The following is a 23166-nucleotide window of genomic DNA, read 5'->3' on the forward strand; positions in this document are numbered from 1 at the left end:
TTAAGAATGAAATTACCGTACGATCAAATTCACATATAAACCTGAATCTGTGGGGATCTTACAACACACCTTAAATTCGATAGAAAATATAAGGCAGGCTTGTATTCAATATTTTTGAACCGAAATCCATCACACATAAAGAATGAAAGAGAAACGAATTTGAGAAAGGAAGAAGAGTTCTCTAAAAGTTCTATTGTGTCCATAAGGGATTCCTATTTCTAAGACCATAACCGTTCTAAAGACACTATACCTTTCCCCAGTTGTAAAAAAGTATTCCCCAGCTTTTCATCAACACATGTAACTAGGTTGATGCAATCTTTTATGCTCACAAGATTTGTGCAGATGCCTGTCTTTGATGGTTAAAATGAAATAAAAAAATGCTATGCCAAGTTCTTTGGGCATCTAAAAGGGAAAATAATTTGGACTGAAATTTTTGCCAAGCTAATTTTCTATAGTTCCATAGAAATCAGGGGAGCAAGACATCAATTTCTCAACAAGTCTTTCCTTTACAATAGGTACTCCGATGAGAAAACATTGGCGCACTAGTAGTTTTATAGTAAAGATAAAGTGTTATTCAATTTTCAATACAAACTTATCTCAACTGAGTTGATTTCATAAATTTGACCCTTGGTAAACTCAATGTCCAATGCCTGAATGCAAGCTTCGGCTGCTACAATTTTGCTAACCTCTCCAACAAGCTTATCTCCTGTGAATCCAAATAGCAATTCAATAAAAAGAAAGATTGGATGCAATTATGCAAACAAGGGCATACAGAACATAAGAATTAGCCACTTTCAACGTGTTATGGAAAGATTGACAGAATTGGGTCCAAAAGATCAATTAGGAAAATAGTTCTGATGTTATCTATTTCATGGTCAGCTTGAGAAAACTAAAGCGCCAGACTTTTTCCAAAAATCCATTTTGGCTTGATGAAAAAAGAATGGATATCAGAGGGCAATGGTCAAGAAAAAACACCAGAGAAATAAGCCAACAAGATAGTGTTGATGCGTATTATAAGCCAATAGCATTATCCTTAAGCTCGTATAAAAAAATTGCTGTGTCATGTTTGTTTGAACCAAGGAATGTAGTTTTATGACAAAATCATTGTTGGAAAAGGATGTATTAAATTCCAAGCTGCACTCTTCACATCTCAAATGAACACTAAGAAGACATTCGTTGCCCATTCTGCCGATCGTTTAGCTATAACACTGGACACCACAGTCTCCTTTCCTGATAGTATCTTATTCACCAGAATGTAAAGCATGTGCCTCAATGGCCAGTGGGTGATAGTTCAATAGTGATTCTGCAAATTATTTCAATAGCGCCTCCAAGGCAGGTCTCATGACTTGGTAATCCTGTTTGCGTGTACTCTGTCACTCCTGATATGGTTGACATATGTAATCCTTAAACAAGCACTGTAATATTTGATTGCTCGTGAAGTGTTGCACCTGACTTCACATGCTTGTTTTTGCTTTTCTTTTAGGTGGCTACCAGGGGGGATGGTGCTCCTACTGTTTCTGCCTGACTTCACATGTTTCTGCCCAGTGATGTGGTCAGCCAAGCATTGATGCAGAATCATTTAGTGGGAATACCCAAAGCTTTTGACTTGTTCATCACTTGTGATCATATGATGTCAGGAACACACATCCACCACCAACCCATTCCTGATCATATGAGTGAACTTTTTCTGGTCTGAAACGAGGAATAAATCTCATAAACTTTTCCGTATTTGATTGCTAGAATTGATATAATTTTTCTCATGTTTTCCTGGCAGCAATGGATATATCTTCCGACCTAACAAATTTGGCAGGACTCCAGTAGCAGTGATATCTGCTGGAGTAAAATCCATATTAGACATTCCCAGAACCCTAGAATATTTGGTAGATATCATCTTTTTTTACCCCATTAATCATCAGAAGCAATTCAAACATATCAGCTTTAAATATACAGGAAACTCAGGGCATTTGTGTTGCCGCTTATAAGACCAATGAGTCTCCTGCATTTTTCACGGAGAGAAGTGGTTGCGAGGGACACCCTTTCTCATGGCTCACATTCTCTTTTCAAGCTCCATCTGATTTCAATTTGCAAACTGTGAAAATGGTTAAATCTGTTGGGTTCGTTACAATGTATACGCATTTTCTAGGATTGCTTCACTTGACAACTTTCTGCCTGAGAAAAAAAAAAGAAAAAAGAAAATGTATTTTCAAAGGTACATTGACTGGTTTATGTGGACTGAGGTGTCTCGGTTCTCCTCCTAGAATCCGGAACCTGGACCAAATCGACCATATCGGTTAGGCTCACTGCACCTACCAGCTACAATAGCAGAGTCCACTCTACCAATAGTCCAGGCTAATTTAGTCCTACATAGAGCTAAATTTATCAAAAATCTTCAAGGAGTAGAATCTAGGACATAGGTTGTATACAAGATGAACCCAAACAAGACTGATCAATCTTAGCATGGGTTCCATACAAGAGAAACCCAAAAAAGATTCATTCATGAAAAAGCCCCGTGACCTTAAAAATAACTGGTAGAATATTGATTTTACACTGCACTAATGCTTGTATGCAAGGCTTCAAATCAACATGTAATTTCATCGAATCTAATGAATATTTCTGTTCTATTTATGATAAATAACATAGGTACATTGTCGTGTAGACACCCCAGAGAACTGTGTTCATCTTACCTTTATTCCACCCCCAACCCCACCCCTATGAGAATGAGAAGAATTGTGAGTGATTATGTTTTCCTTTCTTTCTTAATTGCAGAAACTAACTTGAAACTTAAGCTTGGCTCTGGAATCCTGATTACTGTTCCAATCCCTAAAGAACACACAGCTTCTGGAGGCTTGATTGAGTCTGCTATACAAAGTGCCCTTAGAGAAGCCAGGTTGGAACTTTTTGGCTTTAAGTTTTACATAAATGGAAATGGATCCTTTGGGACAAGAATAAAACCGGCATTGCTGAAACTCCATTCTTGCTTGCAGAAGTGAACGAACTCACTGGAGGAGCCCCACCGGCATCTAGTATCCTTTCTCTTGCTCTTAACGCCTGATTTTCAAATCTGGGAAGTTTTATTTTGTGGCCATGAACTTGACATAGGTAATCTTGCTCTGCAATCCATTTTCATAATTTTGCTGTTATCATGGTTTTGTGAAGTTGATCTTAACTCAAGCTTAGACATTGCACTTGTGAAAAACAATGCTCTCGCTGGTGATGAGATTGCAGTAGCCTTGCTCAGCTCAAGTAACATCCTAATAGAGGTAATCCTTGTGTTTTGTTGATTTCTAAGTAACAAGCACAAGAAAAATAACACCCAAGAACTTTTCTGGGTCACTATCACCTTGTTAGGGTTGCTCTAGATCAGCTTGACTGCCATTTAATTCATCAAGTAGCAAGATTTATAGAGCTTTGTTCACAAATCATTTTCTGACTCTGATTATTAGCTACGATGGTCTCTTAACAGCAGGTATCCGCAACAGTACCTGTATCATTTTGAAATCAATGAAGTGGAAAAAGAAAATGGAATGCTGAAAAGTCTTGGTGACAAGGACTCGGGCATATGAAAGAAGATTGTAACTTACCAAAATCCCAGATTCCTCTAGATAGATCATTTTATGCTCCATTTCCTTCCCCATCTCCCTTGGTGGCCCTTAATCATGCATTCCAGACCCTAGTTAGGCTGTCATTTCTGATTAAATTGATGTCTAATTTTTGGCAGTTGATGCTGAGTGAGCGTCATGCTCTCAAAACTGGCTTCACGTGGCAACCAATAATCTTGCGAGTTGGAAACTTATTGGACTCTTCCTCTCTAATACATGTGCATGCTCTCTCATCAGGTGACCAGAGTTGAAAGCTGATTGAAACCATAGTTAGAAATTCTTCGGTCAGTGACTATTCAATAAGTTGAAGTTCTGTTATATTTCCCTTGACTTCTTTAAGGTACTGTCTCGTAAGAAATGCCCTCTAAATCCATCTAAGAAATCAAATCAGGGCCCTTTGTTGGGGTTGTTTGTATTACATTGGATCAACTTTTCACCATTAATTTATTTTATCTGATTTAATTTTTGATATTTTTATAAAATATAAACTCAATTCATTCAATTTTGTTTGGAACTGAACGGATTAGATATATCAAATTAAACTAAAATTTTTGTGAATATTATTGATATATGAGGGTGGGATATATTAATTATCTTATTTTTTGACAATTCTAAAAAAATATTGGGTTAGCACTAGATAGGACCCTTAAAATGCACATATTAGGAACAACATAAAAACTATCATAATTTCTACATAAAAACAAAACAAAACAAAAATTACAATTAAATATTTTATCAAATAATTAGAGTGCAATATAGTACAAGATAAATAAGCATGAATAAACTATAAAGTATTTATAGTTTTGTAATTTGACTAGGAAAATAAAAGTTCAACATAGATTCTTGAAATTTTATTTGTAAAATGATTATAATCATAAAATTCACTCACTTTATCAACTCAAACTTCAAAAGAAATAACTATAATTTTTATAAAAATAAAAAATAAAAAGAAAAGAAAAAGATTAAGAGTGAGATGAGGCTATGAGCGTGAAGACAAGAAAGGAAAAAAATTAAAAAGAAAAGTGAAAATATTATTTATATTAGGAACTTGAGTTATTTACATTAGGCTATACAAGTTGGGTCGGGTTAAGCTGATTTTAAAAATCTCAATCCGTACCCAACTCATGATATTTATTTATTAGATTTTTTAACTTATTATTATCTATAATATCTATATTATCTAACGGATTATCTATAATATCTATATAGATGGGCTGGTTTTTTTTTAATACCCCTACCCTTGCCATGTAACCTGAACCACATTAAATAATAGTCTTCACCATGGAAGAGCTTCAATGGTCATCATAGATTGATCGGTTAAAGATTATGTTTTTTGGATTCGGATTGAGCGCATTCCCATAAAGAAAGGCCAGTCAAGAAATGTATGCCCATCTTGTGATGTTGTCGGAGACTGTAATGCCCCACTGTGAACGGACTAGAGCCCATTCTCTGAACTTTAATAAGCCATCTGGGAGTGATTATTTTTTCTTTTGATTTGATTTTTATTTTTTTTAAAAAAATAATTAAATTAAAATTAAAAAAAATAATTGAAACCGGTTCAGATCGATCGGTTTCAGTTTAGTTTGATTAAAAAAACAGTTCAAACCGGTTTAACTTGGTTTTTTCAATTTTGGCTCAGTTTTTTTTGTTTGGCTTGGTTTTTTCTAGTTTGGGATCGGTTCGGTTTTTTCAGTCTCAGACTTATAAAATTCTAATCGGTTCTTTTCTACAGTTCGATTGTTATAGTAATTTTTTTCCAGTTTTCTCGGTTTAATAGATTTTTTAGTTTTTTTTTCTCACCCCTAAAACAATCTACCATTCACGTTACTCAGTTTAATACACTGGTTCATAGTTTAAGAGGATCTCTCTTCTCCGTCTCCTTTGTCCTTTACAATGTTCTTAGAGATGATCTTGAGGGATAGAAAACTCAAAATAAAAAAAATAAAGAACATTTTAACCTAAGTTTTTATCATTATCAATAACCTTACACTGTTATTTAAAAATATTTAGATAATCAACGCATCCCATAATTTTATATAGATTCTACAAAAACATCATCGGTCTCCCTATGTTTTCCAAAATCTTTGAATCTTTTTACTAATGCGTCCAAAGTGGAATTCTCTACTTTCAAACTAGATTAAAAGGGGAATCTGCCCAAGTGGTGAAGATTTTTATCTCTGAAATGTGGTCGACAAGAAAGTTAATCACCTCCCGTAGGGCTGAGGAGGTGAAGGACTCACCAAAGTCTAAAGACAGACAAAAGAGTTTACTTAATGGGTCCTCTTCTTCATTACGTATAGGGCACTCAATGCGGGGATATTTTTAATGTATTGATCTTCCTTACACCAGACAAAAACAGCTAAGAAAGCAATACAAATGTCCAGAAAACTTTCTTCCTTTGTGAACAACTCCAGCAAGCTCTGTTTGGACCAGTCTCTTCAACCTTTTATTCATTTTTTGTTCCCATTCAACCACTCACTCTTACCTTGACCATCAGAGCTGTGGAATACGACTCCAGTCTTGTTTATTCTTTAAAGTTGAAAGGGAGATTGGATTGGGTCTCTCTGGTAGTTCTTTTCCTTGCAGCTCTCAACAACAAAGCTGGCTGTGAGTCAGGATCAGGCATGATTAAAGTAGACTATGAAGAGCGGTTCTGTGCTGCACATGATGTCGCGTCCTAACTCCTAAGCCCTGGCATCTAAATCTCTCCCTGAGGCGATCTATAGTGGGGTGCAGGCTTCATTATGCAAAAGGCGTATCCATTGTTTAATAATGTAAACAACGGTCCATTTGGAAAAATCAATCACTAGCTAGTAACGTGTTGTTCAGGGCAACAAATGCATTTACCCTAAGTTTGTCGTGATCCATGTGCCCTACCTAGCTTACTGCACTTGGATTTTATTATCACAGTGGGTATCCATCTTATTCTTCTACTTCCACTTAGGGTCACTTTTTCTTTTTCCTTTTTTACCATAAAGATCAAATTAAGGTATCTGGCTGCTAATTATAAAAGCCTTATAATCAAAGGCTCGTTTATTTTTACGTTCTAAAGTTTCTTTCCACATTGGGTTGCTTGTTTTTTTTAATGTGCGTTTTATATATATATATTTCAAATTATTTATTTTTGGTGTTTCAAACCATTTTCAATATCAAAGGTGATTTTTTTAAAAAAAAATTATATATTTTAATGCATTTCCGAACTAATAGTATTTTAAAAAACAATCATTACCACACTCTCAAACACCTGCTAGTTAAAACAGCATTGAACTTATTTGTGAAGGTTCAATCATTTTGTGATATATTAAAATAATTTTTTTATATAATTTTTTTTTAATTTTTCATATCAATATATCATCATTATAAAAAAAAAACCTAAAAAAATATTAATTTAATATTTTTTAAAACAAAAAAAACAATTTTAAAAAACACTTGAAAATAAAAGAATAAGCTATGCCAAGCACCCCCGAATGTCTCACTAGCTTTTCAGACGAAAGCAATATATTTTAATCATGGGAATTAATTAAGGCTGATCAGAAACATTTCAATATTACGATCTTTTCTAATGGCATTTTAATATTAATGATATCTGTTTCTTGATTTCTCCAACTTTTGAGCTCAGAGGTATAAAATTGAGAGAGATATTGCAAGGTAGGGGAGACACTAGCTAGAAGAAACAGTGTGCTGTGTTTTGGAAGCAACAAACTCTGTACAACGTCGCAATCCAATCACTCAAATTCAATGCAATTAATTTTCAAGGTTGTCTGTCGGGTTTCTAGCATGAGAGAGGGAGAGAGGGAGGGAGAGGGAGATGTTTTCTATACATTTCTTTTGTTTTCGTTCGTTCTTTCATGGAACATTGATATATTCCATTCAATCCAAATAATTCACACAAGAGATGGCGTGCAAACTTTGATCATGTGGCACCTTCTTGCTGATAACGAGGCTTGAAACCATTGATCTAGTGGCATTTTTTTTTTTTTTTTGAAAAGCAATGTAGTTTGCTAAAAGTTTTGGTACAATTATACAAGTTGAAAAGGTATTTCAAAAATAATATAGTTTGAAAACATTAATGTGATATTGTGTTTGTATACAATTACTATTTGGAATAGTAGTATAGTTTAAAAACATGTTTTTATATACAACCGTTATTCGATCATTTAATCATGTTTTAGACATGTTTATTTTATAAATTAATTAACCTAAATAAAAGACAATCCAAAATTTCATAAAAATTCAATTCTTAAAAGATGGGATTCAGGATCCAAAAGCAAATAAAAAACAAAGAAGATAAGATGATGTGTGAGAAGAGAGAAATGAGGGAAAGAAAAAAAAAAGAATAGGTTACCGGGGACACAATTAGACTTCGTTTTCAACATATTTGATATTAATAGAAAGATCTCGATGAGACGATTCTAACTACACTTTCAAAAAAACATTAAATGAGGTTGTAATTAATCCTAAATTAACAAAAAAAAACCTAACAAATTATGATCATGTTCAGTAGTTTTTCATGATGTGGTTAGAATCGTCTCATCGAGATCTTTCTAAAGGTATTAAACATGTCAAAAATGAAGCTCCGGTGTATCCCCTGGTGGCTCATTTTTTTCTTAACCATTAGATCTTGAATCTCATTTCTTGACTATTGGATCTTCATACAATTTTGGGTTGACTCTTTATATATGTTAATTAAGGTTGCGTTTGTTTTCTGCAAGCTTTTGCGTTTGTGGTGAAACAAATGCAGCAAGATGTTTGGTAACACACCAAACTGTGTTTAATGTTGCCGGGCCCACTAAAAAATTAAGTTCGAAATGTAGTTTTTGCAAAGCAGTTTTTACATGTTTTTTTAACCGAGTTTCCTAAAACCCTGTTTGTTTTTGCGTTTCAAAAGAGCTTTTGAAAAAAATTGAATTTTTTTATTTTTTCTCTGCTTCAAATTAATATATTTTTAGTGTTTTTAAATTATTTTGATGCGCTGATATTAAAAATAATTTTTTTAAAATAAAAAATATTATTTTAATGCATTTTCAACTAAAAAACAATTTGAAAAGCAACCACTCCAAAACACAACAACCAAACATTTCATACATGTTTTTTGCTACACATAAACTTCAACCACAATTTTTACCAAACACATATCTAAATCCAACTAACCATAGCTAACTGAAATTTTTTAAAACTTATTTTTTTCAAATCACAACTATAAAAGTTATCTAAAGAAACAAATGCACTCTAAATCGAGAATGATATTATTTTTTAAATAACTATTATTTCCATGTGTTCAACTACTATTTTCAACAACAATTTTGTTCAAACTATTATTCTCACCAATAATGGTTATGTTCTCTGTAATTTTTCTAGCCGTGTTACTTTCATATAACTTTTATCAAATTACATTAAAATTCTAAAATACCTTATCTAGTGACAACCAAACCTTGCATCTAGACCATTTCTAGCACACACATTTTAGTTTGAAGAAGATCCTTTTTTTTTTTAAATAGATTTTTAAATGGCATGAAACCAGATAAGACCATGAGGGCGGGCAGGGCAGGGCAGGGGAAGGACCGGTCAAAAATGATAATAATTGTGAGAAATAGGGATGGGAAATTTTGAATTGTAGTTAGGTTAGGGTTAGCTCTTGAGATTGCACAAACGCCAACCACCTAGAAGTGGAGGAGGAGGAGGAGAAGAGATAAATGTAGTATCTAGTCTACTTTTGGATGTTTCCTTAACCCCCTTGTCTCTTTGTCTTTTAATGCAACAAAGATAATAGTATCAAATTGTATGGTCATTGGCGTTGAACAAGACAACAAAACCAGGTTTTGGATGCATCCATTGTTTCTTGCTTGCAATTACCACACTTACCCTACTAGGAAACAAAATCGATAGCATGCATTGTTTGTCTTTGTTAGGGTGTGTTTGGACTTTCATGACCTTTAGGAATATTATATAGACTTACAGTCCTTTAGGTGACCCAGGATTTCCTATCCACCTAACGTTAAGACAAAAAGCCATAAAAGTGGAGGTTTTTAGAAAGAGAGAAAGACAGGCGAGCTTGTAGAGAGAGAACCTAACAGGAGGGGGGGAGGAGAGAGAAAGTAACCGACTACCAAGTAAGAGAGAAAGAAAGAAAGGCTCACCTTCTCAGATATTCCATGCTCCACTGTGGATAGAACGACAACAAATCATAAAACGACAAAAAGAAGCCCTCACGCATTGTCGACAACGTAGCCGTGTACTAGTCTATGATCTCTTTATTGGAACCAATTGACTCTCTTTGTCACAAATTAAAACCACAGAAAAACAGAGAAAGCGAGGTCTTTTATTTCATAGAGAGGTTTTGAGGAGGGAACCTTGGAGTTTTCATGTGGGTTTTTGATCAATTGCAAAACCCAGTAAGGATTTTCATGCTCTTTGTTTTCTTGGCTAGTTTTTTTAAGTAGTTCTTTTTCTATGTTTTTTTTACTGTTTTAATTTGGTTCGTTCTTTGTGGAATTTAGCTTAATTGGTCTTTGTTTCTTAATCCCAGTTTAGCTTTCTTATGAGATTTCTGTACACCTGTTCAATCTCCCTTAGCCGACTACAAATTGATAGTAGTTACTTTCATCAAAATCCTCTGTTTGATTGATCCATTGGATCTGTTCTTATCTTCACTTCTCTTGGTTCAATCGGTGAATTCATTTTTTGAAGTTCTATCCGAGGGTAAACAATCATTTCTCATAGTTTGTAATCATGCAAATTTGATTCTTTGCATGAAATCATGTGTCGTATGCTTGCGAATCCTTGATTTCGCTTTTTCTTTCTTTGTGAAGTGAATTTCTTAAACCCATCTTTTGTTGTCAATTGTATTCCTCCTTGGCTCCCTAATTCCATAGCTGTTATCATTGAGTATTTTAGTGGCTCCGTCAATGTATCAAGATGATGGATCATCTTCTGTAACATCATCACCTCTCCAAGTTTTCTCCACGATGCCAGTTTCACCTAGCATGGGATCGCCATATCCCTGGGTTAGAGAGCTAAAATCCGAGGAGAGGGGTTTGTATTTGATCCATTTATTGCTCACTTGTGCAAACCACGTTGCCTCTGGTAGCCTTGAAAATGCAGAGATTGCCCTTAGTCAAATCTCCCATCTAGCCTCTCCTGATGGGGATACCATGCAGCGCATCGCTGCATACTTTGCTGAGGCGCTTGCTCGTAGGATCGTCAAAGCCTGGCCTGGTATTGACAAGGCCCTCAACGCTACTCAAATAACTTTGGTTTCTGAGCAAATCTTAGTTCGCAAACTGTTTTATGATATGTTTCCATTCATGAAAGTTGCTTTTGTGCTGACGAATCAAGCTATAATTGAAGCCATGGAAGGGGAGAAAATGGTTCATGTAATTGATCTTCACGCAGCTGAACCTGCTCAGTGGATTGCGCTCCTTCAAGCTTTTAGCGTGAGGCCTGAGGGACCACCCCATCTGAGAATCACAGGGATTCATCCGCAGAAAGGGGTATTAGATCAAATGGCTCACAAGCTAATTGAAGAAGCAGAAAAGTTGGATATCCCATTTCAGTTTAATCCCATTGTTAGCAAATTAGAAAATCTTGATATTGAAAAATTGCGTGTTAAAACTGGGGAGGCTCTAGCTATCAGTTCAATTCTTCAATTGCATTCTTTTTTGGCCTCTGATGATGAATTGAGGAAGAAATCTCCATCGACATTGAAGAATTCAAATGGAATTAACATGCAAAGAGTCCTTCAAATGAATCAAAACACATTGGGAGAGCTGCTCGAGAAAGACACGGCTAATGGATATAGCCCAAGTCCTGACTCCGCCTCGTCATCACCACTATCTTCAACTGCTTCATTGAAGATGGATTGCTTCCTTAACTCCCTGTGGGGTTTGTCACCGAAACTCATGGTGGTAACTGAACAGGATTCTAACCACAATGGATCAACTCTTATGGAGAGGCTACTGGAGGCACTATACACTTATGCCGCATTATTTGATTGTTTGGAATCTACTGTATCTAGAACATCGATGGAAAGGTTGAAGGTGGAGAAGATGCTTTTCGGAGATGAAATAAAGAACATTATAGCATGTGAGGGAGCTGCTAGGAAGGAAAGACATGAAAAACTCGAGAAGTGGATCCAAAGGCTTGATTTGGCTGGGTTTGGAAACGTGTCTTTGAGCTACTACGGTATGCTGCAGGCAAGAAGGTTGTTGCAAGGTTATGGTTGCGATGGGTATAGAATGAAAGAAGAAAATGGAAGTGTAGTAATTTGCTGGCAAGATCGGCCTCTTTTTTCTGTTTCAGCTTGGAGGTGTAGGAAGTAAGAACCCAAGGTTGATCCGTTGGTAGTGAGAGTTTTTCTTGTTATCCCCTTTTTGTATGGAAGAATTTTGTTCTTCTGCAAATGTATACTGACTGGAATGATTTGAAAGCTCTTTCCATGCTCTCAATATTCTCTCTGTTTTTTCCCTTCTAGTTTGCATCAGTCAAACACAAAATCAAGGCTCAAACTTGTATACTCGATCCATTCCTTGTGTATCTTACCTTCCCTATCAAAATACGAAAGACTTCCATGATTCCTAGGCATAAAATGTAACCTATCTCTTCATACTTCACTAACATTTGACGATTAATCTATATATCTGCATTGGAAGATAGAAAAATGACTTCAATTGAGAGTGCAATTTTCACCCTATTTTTCCAGTTTTTGTTTTGTGTTTTTAATTTATTATGAAAGTAACGATGCTTGCAAGAAATGTACTGTTGCTGTATGAGCAAACTGACGCCACACGCTAATTTTCGATTATTGGTGTATGAGCACAAAAAAAAACCTCCCCCTTTTCTTTTAAGAAACTGGAGAACTGGTGTACTGAAATCCTCTCGCAAAGACAGACAGAAAGAATAGTGAGGGGAGTCTCCTCGAAAGAAGACAGGTGCTGTCTTACATTCATTGCTTTGTTGATTTGTCAAATGGAAAGTTGGCATGCACTCTTACCAATATACTTCACATCGATGGGATGACAGATGATTATGAGCCGATGAAAGCAGAGAAATTAATACAGCTTTGGAAGTCACTATGGTGGCACTAGCAAGTAGTAATCGATATCATTTCATGTGTGAGGTCAGAGGCGAGGTGTGCGTCCACTTGTTGGGTTAGGAATCGTGCCTTTTGGTTTCTTGACAGTCACTGCTGCGCTGGTTGCACGTTATCACAGGTGTCTTCGAACCATTCCAACTGGGCGTTCATGAACTGATGAAGAAGAGCTGCAACCGAGTAATGAAGCAGATATTAAGCTGTCAAATGGGGGCATGAATGTTGTCTTAGAATTGGGAGGCATGTCATGAGAAATCCCGCATTGTAATAGTTACTATATAGAAACAAAAATAGATATAAAGAGAGAAGAAAATTAAAATTTTTTTTTTTTTTTAACAGGAGGAGGAATTTTTTTAGTTTTTTTGAAACAGAATATTGTTTTCATTCTTATTTTTGTATTTATCTCTAAAAAATATCCAGTAATTTTAAGTGGGTGGTGATTACTTAACTATATGTTGGGTGTGCTAATGAGATCCTTATTCTTGACATCTGCAATAATCATTCAATAAGAAATATTAAAATTAGTTATAATAAGATAAAATTAGTAATTTATATAGTAGAATTGACGTATATTTTGTATTGTGATATACAAGAAACTTTAAAAATAATCCTTTTTTGGAAGTCTTTTTAATTTTGATATGTAGATTTTTTAAAAAGTTTGGTATTTGTTAATAAAATCTTTTAGTGCATCTGATGATTCTTCAAAATTAAAGGTTATTTTTGTGGAATCAGATGTTTTGACTAATTAAAATTCATGATTTTATATATAGTTATGAATTTTTATTATTAATATTGAGTGCATTTCTTAATTAGACATGGAGTTGAGTTTACATATTATTAATATTAAAATACATATTGTACTGAGATATAAAAAAAATAGTAGATATTTTTTTTCTTAAATATAGCATAAATCCTTTCAATTTTGGCATGTAGAATTATCTTTTTAAGGTGAGATGATATATTTGGTATTTACCAATAATTTTTTCTTAAATAGTAAAAGTTTTTTTCTTTTATATATAATAAGATTATTTTTAATTTTGGCATGTAGAGTTTTTTAAGATAAGATAATATATTTGATATTTATTGATAAAGTACTCTTAATATATATATATATATATATATATATTTATTTATTTGATATTTATTGATATATGTAATTTTATCCTTAGTTTTTTTGTAGTTTTTTATTTAATTTTTTTTTCAATCGCACCCTTCAATTTAGGTTTTTTTTATTTTTCAAATTTGATCATGGGTTATTCTTTATTTATTTTTCTTGCCTTTTTTTTTGTAAACTTTCTATTATTTTGAACTTCATTCTTTAATCAAAATCTTTTATTATTTTTGCTTCTTTTTTTCTCATTACACGATGCTAATTTATTTTTTTAGAATATGTTTCATGGTTTTCTTTGTTTTTTTATTAGAGTTATCTCAATCTCATAATTTAACATATAGATTTGGCAGGTTAACCCTAGTGAGCTCGTATTTGTTTGAACTTTTCACTTTCAAATATAATTTGTTAGGAATTGACCTTCATGATTTTTTTATATTCAATGTTTCTAATTAAAAGACCTATGACACGGGTTTTATGGGTTTACATTGGTCGGTATTGTTTTATTATTTATTCAATTTTTCTTATTAGGAACAAGTCATGATAAAATGCTTTTTTTTTTTAATTCCGACGAAGTGGTGAAATGCCTGCATAATGCCAAATTTTGATGACATTCAAATTTCAACATATTATTACTATCACCTCTTTGCATTATCGGCATGAGGAGCTATTTTGCAAAATCGGTGGAGTTGTTTTTAGCATAATTTCCAACCTTTCCATAAACAGTTGAAGAATGTTGTTGGGAGGTTGAGTTTTTGACAAGGCAGGGAAGGGAATATTATATTTTATTTAAAAAAGGAGTGCTCGGTCGATTGCCTCACATCATGCTTACTCAAACCAGCGAGTTAATGCTTTGTAATTGTATTTATTTATTTATTTACTGGGGCTCCAAGTTATGGTTTATCACTCAAGGTACCACTCATGTTGGGTGGTAGAAATTGGAGCGAAAGTAAAATTAGTAGTTTGGAATGCTAAGCATCTGTCTATGATTGCTGTACAAACATAAATTTGCAAAAATATTTATTTATTTAAGATTTTTTATATATTCGTATCATTTTTATGTGTTAATATGAAAAATAATTTTTTTTAAAATAATATATTAACTCTATGACTATATAAGAACAATGAATAACGGGGAGAAAAAATTATGTAAAATTAATTAGAACTGTGAAATATTCTAGACAGTAATAGATAGACTTACTTCCACATACAGTTCCAGGAGGGACAGGAAGGCCACAAGTTCGTGCAACATAGACAGCCTTCCGCATGCTAATCACCTTTTGCACAGCTGGGGTAAGAAGCTTGCACAAACAAGGAAGGTCTCCTACTGTGACTTCTTTCACCGCTCGACAACAAGCGTAAGATGGTGGAACTTTTGGGCCTGGAATTCGAACGAATCGGGAGCATCTGGATTTGAGAGAAGGAGCAGTACTTTCTTTGCATGAGGCTGCCACCTTTTGGTTGCCCAGAATATGAATTCCAACAATCAACAACACTGCCAGGGCCAATATATACATGACGACGATGAGTATTGGTCGTTGCCATTTCTTTCACAAGGTACGTATATATGTCACTCACTGCTGGAAGCTAGGGTTGATCTTGATATTGCTTGTGAGTTGTGACATGTCTGATCACCCGAAAGATGGTGTTATATAGATGGAGAGAGTCATTTTATTTTACAAACTATTATATTTATCGGCGCATGTGTATCAAAGTTTCTTTTATGTAATTAAAGATATTAAATTTCATTATAAAAACTTAATAAAATACCATGTAGGGATAAAATTTGAAAAAAAATATTAAATTTAACATGTGTGAGATAAATATTAAAAATATAGATATGAATAAAAAAATTTAATCTACTTTTTGACCAAGGAGTTTTTTTTCATATTAGTAAAGTTTGCCAAAAAGTATAATTTTTCTTTTATTGAAGTAAGAGATAATATAAGAAAATAATTAAGGATCTTCTATAAAAACAAAAAAAAAGTTTGAATTTAATTATTTATTGAATCTTGATGAATTATTTTTATTATTTTTTTATTTTAATTACTCGTGGAATGCATAAAAGCTAAAAATGTAAATATGAACACAACTTTTTTGTATTATTTTGTATAAACGAGTCTCCTTTTAATATTAGTAGTGGTTGTAAAAATATATAACTAAAAAATTATGGATTTTTTCATGTAAAAGAATAAACGAAAACGCAAAATAATAACAAACAATCTCTTTCATACATACATACATACAAACACATATAAATTCAAGGTTCTAATTCAATAATTTGATAAATTTTTATTATTTTATATATCTAAATTATTGGTTTTTGTTGATTTATTTTAAAGCATTTTTAGAGTTTTAATACTTAAAACAAAATGATAATAAGGTGCTATATAGGTTAGAATTTATTTAACAAGCTTATTTTATATTATTTAAGATTTTATGTAATGTATGAAGAAGAATATAAAGAGAAAACATGATTGTTTTAATTTTTGTTATAGAATAATATAAATCATACCTTGGAACCTTATTTAACAGCTTAAACTATTGAGTTAAGATGGTTGTTTGACATGGTATTAAACCCTTGATGACCAAGTGGTCATAAAATTGAATCTTATCATTCCTATTTATTTGATAAAAATTAAGCAGAAGGTAGTATAAGTCTGTGTAAGTTTCAAGCTCAAAAAGTTTTCACTTCAGGGAGTGTGTTAGAGAATAATATAAATCATATCTTGGAACTTCATCTAACAGGTTAATTTATTGGGCTGAGATGGTTTTTTGATGATTTTTAGCAATTATATTAATATTGAGTACATTTCTTAATTAGAGATGGAGTTGTATTTGCATATTAATATTGACATTTATATATTTTGTATTGAGATGTAAAAAAAAAATAGTAAATATTTTTGTTTTTAAATATAGCAGAAGTCTTCAATTTTGGTATGAATTTTTTTTTTAAGGTAATATGATATATTTGGTATTTATCAATAAAGTTTTTTTAAATACTAAATATTCCTTTTATTTTATATATAATAAATTATTTTTAATTTTGCCATATAGAGTTTTTTAAGATGATATAATATATTTGATATTTATCGATAAAGTGCTTTTAATACACACACACATATATGATAATTCTTAAAATTTAAAAGTATTTTTATTAAATCAAATATATATACGTACCAACACAGAGTTCATGCTTCTTAATTTCTATTAATTTAATTATTAGATACAATCACTAAATTAAAAAAACAGCATGTTAATGCTTTGCAATTGTATTTATTTATTGGGACTCCAAGTTATGTTTCATCACTCAAGGTAACACTCATGTGGGGTGATAGAAATTAATTGGAAAGAAAATAAAATTAGTAGTTTGCAATGCTAAGAATATTGAAATCCCAATCTTTCATGTGAAATTATTATTATTATTATTATTATTATTTTCTGTAATAATCAGATAAAGCAAACCCTTTTGACATACATGAAAAACGATTATACTGCCATACATATATCCGATGTGTGTATATTCATATACCACAGTACAGTGCTATCCTCTCTTTTACTCAATTGTCTCAAACAAACTTAGGAGGAATGGTGTAACCTGCAACAACAAAAAAATGTATTAACTCGATGACAATATAAGAACAATGAATAACGGGGAAAAAATTATGTAAAATTAATTAAAACTGTGAAATCTAGACAGTACTGATAGACTTACTTCCGCATACAGTTAATCCTGACGGGATAGGAAGGCCACAAGTTCGGGCAACATAGACCGCCTTCTCCATGCTAATCACCTTTTCCACAGCTGGGGTAACAAGCTTGCACAAACAAGGAAGGTCTCCTAACGGGACTTGTTTCACCGCTTGACAACAAGCGTCAGATGGTGGGACTTTTGGGCCTGGAATTCGAACGAATTGGTTGCATTTGGATATGAGAGGAGGAAGAGTTTCTTGGCATGAGGCTGCCACCTTTTGGTTGCCCAGAATATGGATTCCAACGATCAACAACATTGCCAAGGCCAAAACATGACGATGAGTAGTAGTGGTTGCCATTTCTTTCACAAGGTATATATGCCAGTACTGACTGCTCGAAGCAAGGGTTGATCTTGAATATTGCTTGTGAGTTGTGAGATATCTGATCCAAAAGATGGTGTTATATAGATGAAGGGGTTGTGCTCGCTTTAATTACCTCTGTTTTGCAGTTCAAGGTATTAATGCAAGAATCGAAGAAAAAAAGGAAGTAAATCTGGGGTAGCTGGGTAGTTTTCCACTTAATATTTAACTATAGATTTTGAAATTAACAAGATAAATTTTTTTTATATATAAATTAGTGTAGATGTCCGGGTCAGTTTACGCATACCTCGATTATTTTTACTGGTTCTAAGATTTGGAAGACTCGAACTGATAATCTCCATAATAGAATTTTCTTTCTTAAAAAGACTGTATCTTGCGTAAAATCTTTCAAGATTATTTTCCAAAATATGGTTGTTTGAGATCTTTATTTCCATAATAGGGTATTTTAAGCCACACGGACTATACCACTTGTGCGTACATGTCATTTGAATATATGTTTTCTTAAGATAAATTTCAATTTGTCCTCGGAGTGAATAAAAAATATAATCTACTTTTTGACCAAGGAGTTTTTTTTTAATATTAGTAAAGTTTGCCAAAAAGTATAATTTTTCTTTTATAGAAGCAAGAGATAATATAAGAAAATAATTAAGGATCTTCCATAAAAACAACAAAGTTTGAATTTAATAATTTATTGAATCTTGATGAATTGTTTTTATTATTTTTGGATTTTAATTACTCGTGGAATGCATAAAAGTTAAAAAATGTAAACATGAACAAAACGTTTTTGAATTATTTTGTTTAAACGAGTCTTCTTTTAATATTAGTAGCGGTTGTAAAAATATATAACTAAAAGTTTATGGATTTTTTCATCTAAAAGAATAAATGAAAACGCATATATATAAATTCAAGGTTATAATTCAATAATTTGATAAAAAAAAATTATTTTTTATATCTAAATTATTGGTTTTTTTTACTTATTTTAAAGCATTTTTAGAGTTTTAATAGTTAAAACAAAGTGATAATAAGGTGCTATATAGGTTAGAATTTATTTAACAAGCTTGTTTTATATTATTTAAGATTTTATGTAATGTAGGAAGAAGAATATAAAGAGAAAACGGGATTGTTTTAATTTTTAGCAATTATATTAATGTTGAGTCCATTTCTTTTTTTTTTTAGTTTAACATGGGTGTCTGGACCAGCTTTCGCACATCTCGACTAATCTTACGGGTCCTGAAGTTAACGACCATGTAAGCCTCCAGTGGCCATCATATGAGCAACCACAGGGCTTGAACCTAAGACTACAGAGGGAGCAAACCTCTTAGTTCCAAACTCTTATCACTGGGTCATCACCTAAATGGTTTGTTGAGTCCATTTCTTAATCAGAGATAGAGTTGAATTGCACATTAATGTTGACATATATTTTTGTATTGAGATGTAAAAAAAAACTAGTAAATGTTTTTCTTTTTAAATACAGTAGAATTCTTCAATTTTGGCATGTAGAATTTGTTTAAGGTAATATGATATATTTGGTATTTATCAATAAAGTTTTTTAAAATACTAAATATTCCTTTTATTTTATATATAATAAAATTGTTTTTAATTTTGGCAAGTAGAATATGTTTTAAGGTAACATGATATATTGGTATTTATCAATAAATTTTTTTTAAATACTAAATATTCCTTTTATTTTATATATAATTAAATTATTTCTAATTTTGGCTAAAATATATTTGATATTTATCGATAAAGTGCTTATATATATGGGGTCTTTATTTATGAAATTAAATCTCATTAATTTATAGGCGATGAACACCTTTTCTCGTTAGGAACAAGTTATGATAAAATGCATTTTTTTATATTCCAAGATACGGTGGAATGCCTGCCTATTGCCAAAATTTTGACGATATTTAAGATTTTATCACTAGCACCTCCTGCATTATCGGCTTTATTAGTTGCTCTGAAAAATCGGTAGTATTTTTTCAGTATAATTACCAACCTATCCACAAACAGATGAAGAGCCACGTTCTAAGCCCTCAGGAGGACAGGTGTCCTTTTTGTGAGCAGCATTCAGAAACTGTATCCCACATCCTCTTGCATTGCCAAGTGGTTTGGAAACTATGGAACAAAATTGTAGCTTGGAGAGGTTTGAGCTGGGTAATGTCATATGGCCTTGACGACCTTCAATGTCAATGGTTGGGTCTTTTGCAAGGTAACCACTGTAAGTTTGAAAGATCTGTTTGGGGGGGCTTTATGTTTAGCATTATCTGGACTATATGGAATGCTAGGAACAACTTGATATTCGAGGATCAAAAGCCAATATGGAAAGATATCCTATGACTTTTGCCTTACTTTGCTGCAGGATGGATCAGGAATCTCAACTCTTCCTTTTGGTATACTGGTGCTAATCTATACAGGAATCATGAATGTATTTCGGCATGGTCTGCTTAATTTCTGATTTAGTGTGGGTTTGTTTTTGCTTGGCCAAATAGTAGGGTTCTAGGTTTTCTTGTATTTATTTATTGTAATTAGGCTGATGCCCTGGCTACAATCTATGTAGCTAAAGCTAAAGCTCTGCTCACACTGTTCATGCTTTCTCTTTTTTAAATATATCTATTCTCGACTTCAACAAAAAAACAAAAAAAAGAACGTTGGGAGGCTGGGTTTTTTACAAGGTAGTGAATTGCCGAAAGCTAATTCACCCTGGAATAACACTGTTCATTGCAAGAGAAATTAGAATAATATAATGATGATTTTGGCGTTCCTTTAAAAATTTATTCGTTGGGGCAGTGTGGTTTTTTCACAAGTTTCATTTGTTATTATTAAATTAATTAAAAATAACTTAGTATTTTCATATTTAAAAAAATTAAACTAGTATTCACTATTTAGAGGCTTTTCATATTTTTCAACCTATTTGTTTTTAATTATAATCAAGTTGATGAAGAGTAATTTAGTATTTTAATAAATACAAACTATAATTAAAAATTACAAAAGTGGCTAGCGCGTGCACTATACGCGCCAGCGTGTGGGACGTGCCCCCAATCTTTTGGTAGCTCGTGTGGTGTCTCCTGGCAATCAAAAATTTCCTTCCATTAAAGTGTTCGGATTTTCACACCGTCTTCTTCTTGATGGGGCAATGCATGATGTCAATGTTTGGGCGGTTTGTCGCTGATAGTGTTTTTTTTTATTTCTTTCTTTCCTCTTCTCTCTCTCCTCCCCTCAAAATTCATGTTGACCTCCATTTCAAAGTTGTTCTCTTATTTATTAAGATTTCAACTTTGGTCTTTATTCTTTTGATTTCTAATTTTTGTTCTTGATCCCTTTGTAAAATCTTGATTTTTTTTCAATTTCATTCCTCAATCTCAATTTATGATATGCTGTTTTTTTCAACTTGGTCCCCGTTTTTTTCTTTTGTTAAATTGATTTTTCTTTTCAATTTCACTATTTAATTAATTTTTTTTGTTATTTTCTATTTTAATTTTGAATCCTTTTGCATAATAGATTGTTTTTTTCAATTTCATCCTTCGATATTTGATTGGTTGGGAATTGAACTTCATGGTTTTTTTAGATAAGGTGCTTCCGGTATAATGGCTTGGGTCACGAGTTTAAGAAATTAACGCAAGTTGACATTTATTTTTTTTGCTTATTTTCCTTTCCGATTTAGTCATTTGACATTGTTTTTTATATAAAAAAAAACTTTGTAATTTTCTTCATTTTTTTATATCAGGTTATCCCAATTTGATGATCAGGACCGCAGTTTTGAAAAGTTAACCCGAGTTGACTCAACTTTTTAATGGACTTTTTTTTAAAAACATTTTAATCTTTTTCAGTTCTGTCCTTTAAAATTTGGTTCTTTTTGAAATTAATCTTCATCATTTTTATCGTTTTGACTTTTATTGAATTATCTCATTAGCATGATTTGGGTTGTAGGGTTTGGTCATCTTACTTAGTTTTGATTTTCTTTTAAGTCTTTTTATTTTTTTAATTTTTTTTTGATTTCATCCTTCAACATTTGAATTGATAAGAATTAGGCTTTGTGAATTTTTTCATGTTTGCTTTTTGTTGAGTTATTATTCTATTTAATTTTGTTCTTCTGTATTTAATTGGTTGAGAATTGAGATATATTATTTTTTTCTTTTTAAAAAAAGGATTTTTTTCTAAGTTATCATGAATACTTTGTTTTATTTGCTCTATTTGTTTTGTTGTCATTTTTTTTAATTTAATTTAAATAAAATCAACTTATTTATCTCAAGTTTATGATAGTCACAAATTTTCTATTCTTTTTTAAAATATACTTAGTGTCTAAATATTATTTTTTACATACAACAATCAATCTGGATAACGGTGTTACCCGGGTCCACAAAACTAGTGATTTGGTAAATGATATTTTATTTTTTTAAAAAAAAAAAGGTGCTCGATCGGTTGGCTCACATCATGGTTAATCAAACCATCCCATCTGGATTTCTATTATTTTAATTATTAGATACAATCACTCAATTAAAAAAACAGCATGTTAATGCTTTGCAATTGTATTTATTGCCACTCATGTGGGGTGGTAGAAATTGGAACGAAAATAAAATTAGTAGTTTGGAATGCTAAGAATTTTGAAATCCCAATATTTCATGTGAAATTATTATTATTATTATTATTTCTTTTTATAATAATCAGATAAAGCAAACCCTTTTGACATACATGAAAAACGATTACACTGCCATGCATATATATGCAGTTGTGTGTATATTAATTCGATTTCACATACCACACAGAGCTATCCTCTCTTATACTCAATTGTCTCAAACAAAATTAGGAGGAACGGTGTAACCTGCAAAAAAAAAGGTATTAGCTCTATGACAATACAAGAACAATGAATAATGGGGAAATTAAACAATTATGTAAAATTAATTAAAACTGTGAAATCTAGACAGTAATAGATAGACGTACTTCCACATACAGTTCCTGGTGGGATAGTAAGGCCACAAGTTCGTGCAACAAAGACCGCCTTCTCCATGCTAAACACCTTTTGCGTAGCTGGGGTAACAAGCTTGCACACACAAGGAAGGTCTCCTACTGTGACTTGTTTCACCGCTTGACAACAAGCGTCAGAGGGTAGGACTCTTGGGCCTGGAATTCGAACGAATGGGGAGCATTTGGATACGAGAGAAGTAACAGTTTCGTTGCATGAGGCTGCCACCTTTTGGTTGCCCAGAATATGGATTCCGACGACCAACAACATTGCCAAGGCCAATACATGACGATGAGTATTGGTGGTTGCCATTTCTTTCACAAGGTATATATGCCACT

The 23166-nt window shown here is 32.5% G+C and overlaps 4 protein-coding genes and 2 long non-coding RNA genes across 6 annotated transcripts; 2 read left to right on the top strand and 4 right to left on the bottom strand.

The window, feature by feature from the left end:
- Positions 1-2452: 2452 nt before the first annotated feature.
- On the bottom strand, positions 2453-3919 carry LOC133680667 (uncharacterized). The gene is made up of 2 exons (XR_009836363.1): positions 3582-3919; positions 2453-3482 (listed from the first exon to the last, which is right to left on the bottom strand). It is a non-coding gene; the product is annotated as an uncharacterized LOC133680667 (long non-coding RNA).
- LOC133680668 (uncharacterized) lies at positions 2770-4070 on the top strand. The gene is made up of 2 exons (XR_009836364.1): positions 2770-3023; positions 3178-4070. It is a non-coding gene; the product is annotated as an uncharacterized LOC133680668 (long non-coding RNA).
- A 5518-nt stretch (positions 4071-9588) lies between these two features.
- Positions 9589-12043, top strand: LOC133680384 (scarecrow-like protein 3). The gene has a single exon (XM_062103299.1). It carries the CDS (start codon positions 10505-10507, stop codon positions 11915-11917), a length of 1413 nt encoding a protein of 470 aa, XP_061959283.1. The 5' UTR covers positions 9589-10504; the 3' UTR covers positions 11918-12043.
- Positions 12044-12777: 734 nt separating this feature from the next.
- Positions 12778-15312, bottom strand: LOC133680140 (non-specific lipid transfer protein GPI-anchored 20-like). The gene is made up of 2 exons (XM_062102961.1): positions 14997-15312; positions 12778-12857 (listed from the first exon to the last, which is right to left on the bottom strand). The coding sequence occupies exons 1-2, from the start codon at positions 15310-15312 to the stop codon at positions 12778-12780; spliced, it is 396 nt and encodes a 131-aa protein (XP_061958945.1).
- Positions 15313-17364: 2052 nt separating this feature from the next.
- On the bottom strand, positions 17365-17847 carry LOC133680141 (non-specific lipid transfer protein GPI-anchored 20-like). Its single transcript, XM_062102962.1, has 2 exons — positions 17511-17847; positions 17365-17393 (listed from the first exon to the last, which is right to left on the bottom strand). Exons 1-2 carry the CDS (start codon positions 17845-17847, stop codon positions 17365-17367), a joined length of 366 nt encoding a protein of 121 aa, XP_061958946.1.
- A 4811-nt stretch (positions 17848-22658) lies between these two features.
- On the bottom strand, positions 22659-23140 carry LOC133680142 (non-specific lipid transfer protein GPI-anchored 20-like). The gene is made up of 2 exons (XM_062102964.1): positions 22807-23140; positions 22659-22687 (listed from the first exon to the last, which is right to left on the bottom strand). The coding sequence occupies exons 1-2, from the start codon at positions 23138-23140 to the stop codon at positions 22659-22661; spliced, it is 363 nt and encodes a 120-aa protein (XP_061958948.1).
- Positions 23141-23166: the final 26 nt, after the last annotated feature.

The sequence above is a fragment of the Populus nigra genome, chromosome 19 (genome assembly GCF_951802175.1).
Source record: "Populus nigra chromosome 19, ddPopNigr1.1, whole genome shotgun sequence".
Classification (NCBI taxonomy): Eukaryota; Viridiplantae; Streptophyta; class Magnoliopsida; order Malpighiales; family Salicaceae; genus Populus; species Populus nigra.

What these genes read in the sequence shown, in the direction of transcription:
- LOC133680384 (XM_062103299.1), top strand. Translation starts at nt 10,505, where the DNA reads ATGTATCAAGATGATGGATCATCTTCTGTAACATCATCACCTCTCCAA.
- LOC133680140 (XM_062102961.1), bottom strand. Translation starts at nt 15,312, where the DNA reads ATGTATATATTGGCCCTGGCAGTGTTGTTGATTGTTGGAATTCATATT. An exon ending in TCCTGGAACTGTATGTGGAA is followed by an intron (nt 12,858 to 14,996) that starts GTAAGTCTATCT and finishes ACTCGGTTGCAG; the next exon opens with CTCTTCTTCATCAGTTCATG.
- LOC133680141 (XM_062102962.1), bottom strand. Translation starts at nt 17,847, where the DNA reads ATGGCAACCACTACTACTCATCGTCATGTTTTGGCCTTGGCAATGTTG. An exon ending in AGGATTAACTGTATGCGGAA is followed by an intron (nt 17,394 to 17,510) that starts GTAAGTCTATCA and finishes TTGTTGTTGCAG; the next exon opens with GTTACACCATTCCTCCTAAG.
- LOC133680142 (XM_062102964.1), bottom strand. Translation starts at nt 23,140, where the DNA reads ATGGCAACCACCAATACTCATCGTCATGTATTGGCCTTGGCAATGTTG. An exon ending in ACCAGGAACTGTATGTGGAA is followed by an intron (nt 22,688 to 22,806) that starts GTACGTCTATCT and finishes TTTTTTTTGCAG; the next exon opens with GTTACACCGTTCCTCCTAAT.